The 3,371-nt window shown below is 49.7% G+C and overlaps 1 protein-coding gene across 1 annotated transcript; it reads left to right on the plus strand.

Moving 5' to 3' along the window:
• On the plus strand, positions 1–3,371 carry LOC311311653 (UDP-glucuronosyltransferase 2A1-like; the record flags this gene model as incomplete). The annotated part of the gene is made up of 4 exons (XM_084441403.1): positions 1–123; positions 818–969; positions 1,956–2,703; positions 2,793–3,371. The coding sequence occupies 4 exons, from the start codon at positions 1–3 to the stop codon at positions 3,369–3,371; spliced, it is 1,602 nt and encodes a 533-aa protein (XP_084297529.1).

The raw sequence follows: 3,371 nt of genomic DNA on the forward strand, positions 1-3,371 counted from the left end.
ATGCGTTTCGGCCCTGCCCTGGGACCCCTGCTGTTCCTCAGGGTGCTGCTGCTCGCCCCCCTCTGCCACGGAGGGAGGGTGCTGGTCTTCCCTCTGGACGGGAGCCACTGGATCAACATGAAGGTTCACATCACTGCTTTTTCTTCCACTTTGTTTCCCGAGTGGAAAATATATTGAATGACATTAATTTGCACTAAAGTAATGGTGACTATACAAAATGAGCTATTGTCACTCATCATTCTTTAAACCATATTTGGAACACTTGCATATATTCCAGACAGTAATTTTATGTATGTACTGTAGCTATTGAACTGGCAAGTTTAACTCTATAGACAAATTATATCTTGTTGTATGAGCTTGTGTAGTTAAACTTTAACATATGCAGCAATGCAATTGCACATCTGTAGGCCCTACCTCCCCATGTGAGCAAATAATGTCTTTAAGACTTATGAATTGACATGGCTTGAATACAGTTGGCACTTGATTCGGCTCCAACTTGTAGACTTGAGATTGCGTTGTGTCTTACAAAGTAGTGGCCTGGCCCCACCTCTGCCAATAAACATATTTCCAAGGTTTTTAGGAAAGTGTTCATTTTAAGTTGTGAACTTCAGGTCAGTATTTTACTTGGTCTAGGCATATACTGTTTAAAAGCAGTTGGAACTACAGTAGCATCTTCACTACAGTAAAAAGCAACATTTCAGTGTTTAAAAAGCTGAATAGGGAATTTGTGCTAGCTATTGTAAAAAAAAAAAAAAAGTTTAAAAAAAAATGCAACTTTGGTATGCATCTGACTGAGATGTGGCTGTCAAACATCCAGGTTCTGATTCAGGAGCTGCACACCAGGGGCCACAGCATCACAGTGATCCGGAGCAGCAACTCCTGGTACATCACTGAGGAGTCGCCCCTCTACAGCTCCATCACTGTTCCCGACAAAACCTGGGACAGGGACCAGGTGGACAAGTTCATGAGGTAGTGCTGGTGAACAAAATGTGGTTTCCCTTTAGAACACAAGGACATCCTTATGGTCTGGAGGTGATTTTTGGTCTCATGATTCTAGGACTACTCCTCATTGTCAGCTAAAATATAGACTCGGACAGGAAATATGGTTTGGGCATTTCTGATACCGGGTTGTTGGGTGCCTGATGCACTCACGTTTGATAAACAGACATACTGTACATATCTCTTTTTGTTCCTTTGTCTATTTAAAAGAAATGTGTATCAGTCAGAGGACCCAAGATCAAACCCAATGAGGCCCAAGTGAGGATGGAAGCACGAGCGACGCTAGCACATACTGTACTGTATGAGACAGACGGTTAGACATTTAGACGTCTGCAACCAAGCCTTAGCTTGCTACATGTAGCTAGCATGCAGTCATAGCAAACTCTGATCACAGTGTGCTGGTCAGCACCCCGAACCGGAAGCTGTCATGCCCTACCCGAGTCATATTTCACTACGAGACTTATTTCTGCTTACACCAATCACAAGCAGTGGTGGAAATGGGGGGGGGTAGGGACCCAGGGGAACCCGGTTCCAGGAGTAAAAGATCTCACATTTAAAAAAATCTAGTCAAGACAAGTTCCCCTCACATTAAAAAATCTAGGTTTTGTCCACTAATCTCTCAAATGATATTTCGCTTTGTTCTCAAAAGTCACCAAAAAGAGCATTTAAAAAAATATATTTCAGGGGGCATGCCCCCAAGAATGCCCCCGTACCCCCCTGGAAATTTCAGTGACCACCCCACCCCCACCCAGGTTCAAAACGAGACGCAGGAACGCGGGTGGGTTCCCCGTCCGGGACCCACCTACCCCACCCGAGTATGGATTCCCCTGATCAACCTGCCCATTTCCACCACTGACCACAAGGGCATCGTCCCAAATCACCTTCACGGCAACGATGATCTCACTGAACGCAGTTTCTAATGCTTAAACATGATCAAGTGTACTCTCCTCTACCAGGGATACCATGGCTTCCATCCAGCACGGCTCTCCTATGTTTCCTGTCTCTCCTGGCAAAGCTGTCCGGACTATCTGGACCTGGCAGATGCATTTGACCAGGGTGTTGGACACGGAACACCGCCTGCTCAGTGACACTCTCTCCACAATGCTAGATGACAAAGACTTAATGGAAAGACTCAAGAAGTTTGAGCTTTTACTGACTGACCCGGCTATGTATTCTGGTGTGATTTTGGCCCGATATCTCAAACTGCCCCTGGTACTTAATGCCCGCTGGGTGGGTATCACTGAGGCACACTCGGTTTTTGCTCCTTACCCCTTGTCCTACATCCCCATAACATACACAGGCTTCACCGACCGCATGACCTTCATCCAGAGGGTTGAGAACGTCCTCCTGCGGGCTTATGAGCTGTACAAAGAGATGTTTATTATTTTTCCACACTATCACGCCATCTTGGACAAACACTTTGAGGGAGGATGTGACGTCAAATCTCTTATGCAGGAAGCAGACATCTGGCTCCTGAGATCAGATTTTGTGTTTGAGTACCCCCGGCCCACCATGCCCAACGTGGTGTACATTGGCGGCTTCCAGTGCCGGCCTGCCCAGCCCCTGCCCACCGAGCTGGAGGAGTTTGTCCAGAGTGCCGGAGAGCATGGTGTGGTGCTCATGTCCTTAGGCTCGATGGTGACTGCACTTCCCAAGACCATAACAGACCAAATTGCCAGTGTTTTCTCCAAGCTGCCTCAAAAGGTATTTTGGTATTTCTTTTGCTCTTTAAGCTGTCAGAAAGGTCTGTAATTATCTGGATGATGTCATGATCATGTTATTCTCATTGTCAGGTGATCTGGAGGTACCAGGGTGAACGTCCCTCCAATCTGGGCAACAACACCCTGCTGGTGGACTGGATGCCCCAGAGAGATCTCCTGGGCCACCCCCAGACCAGAGCCTTCGTGGCCCACGGAGGAACCAACGGAGTCCAGGAGGCCATCTACCACGGGACCCCCGTGCTGGGCATCCCCCTCTTCTTCGACCAGCACGACAACCTGCTGCGTCTGCAAGAGCGAGGAGCGGCCAAGATCCTGGAGCTGCCCGACATCGACGGGCCGAGCTTCCGGCGGGCCCTGGAGGAGGTGCTCCACCACGCCCCCTACAGGCGGAACATGCAGAGGCTGTCCCGCCTGCACAGGGACCGGCCCGTCGAGCCCCTGGACAGCGCCGTCTTCTGGCTGGAGTTTGTGATGCGCCACAAGGGAGCTCCTCACCTGCGCAGCCAGGCCGTCCGGATGCCCTGGTACTCCTACCACTGTGTGGACGTGCTGCTGCTGATGCTGGCGGCTGGAACGCTCCTCCTGCTCTCCGCCGCCGCCCTGCTCAGGCTCCTGTGCTGCAGAGGCAGCGCCAAGACCAAACTACACTGA

The sequence above is a fragment of the Borostomias antarcticus genome, assembly GCF_949987555.1.
Source record: "Borostomias antarcticus genome assembly, chromosome: 7".
NCBI lineage: Eukaryota > Metazoa > Chordata > Actinopteri > Stomiiformes > Stomiidae > Borostomias > Borostomias antarcticus.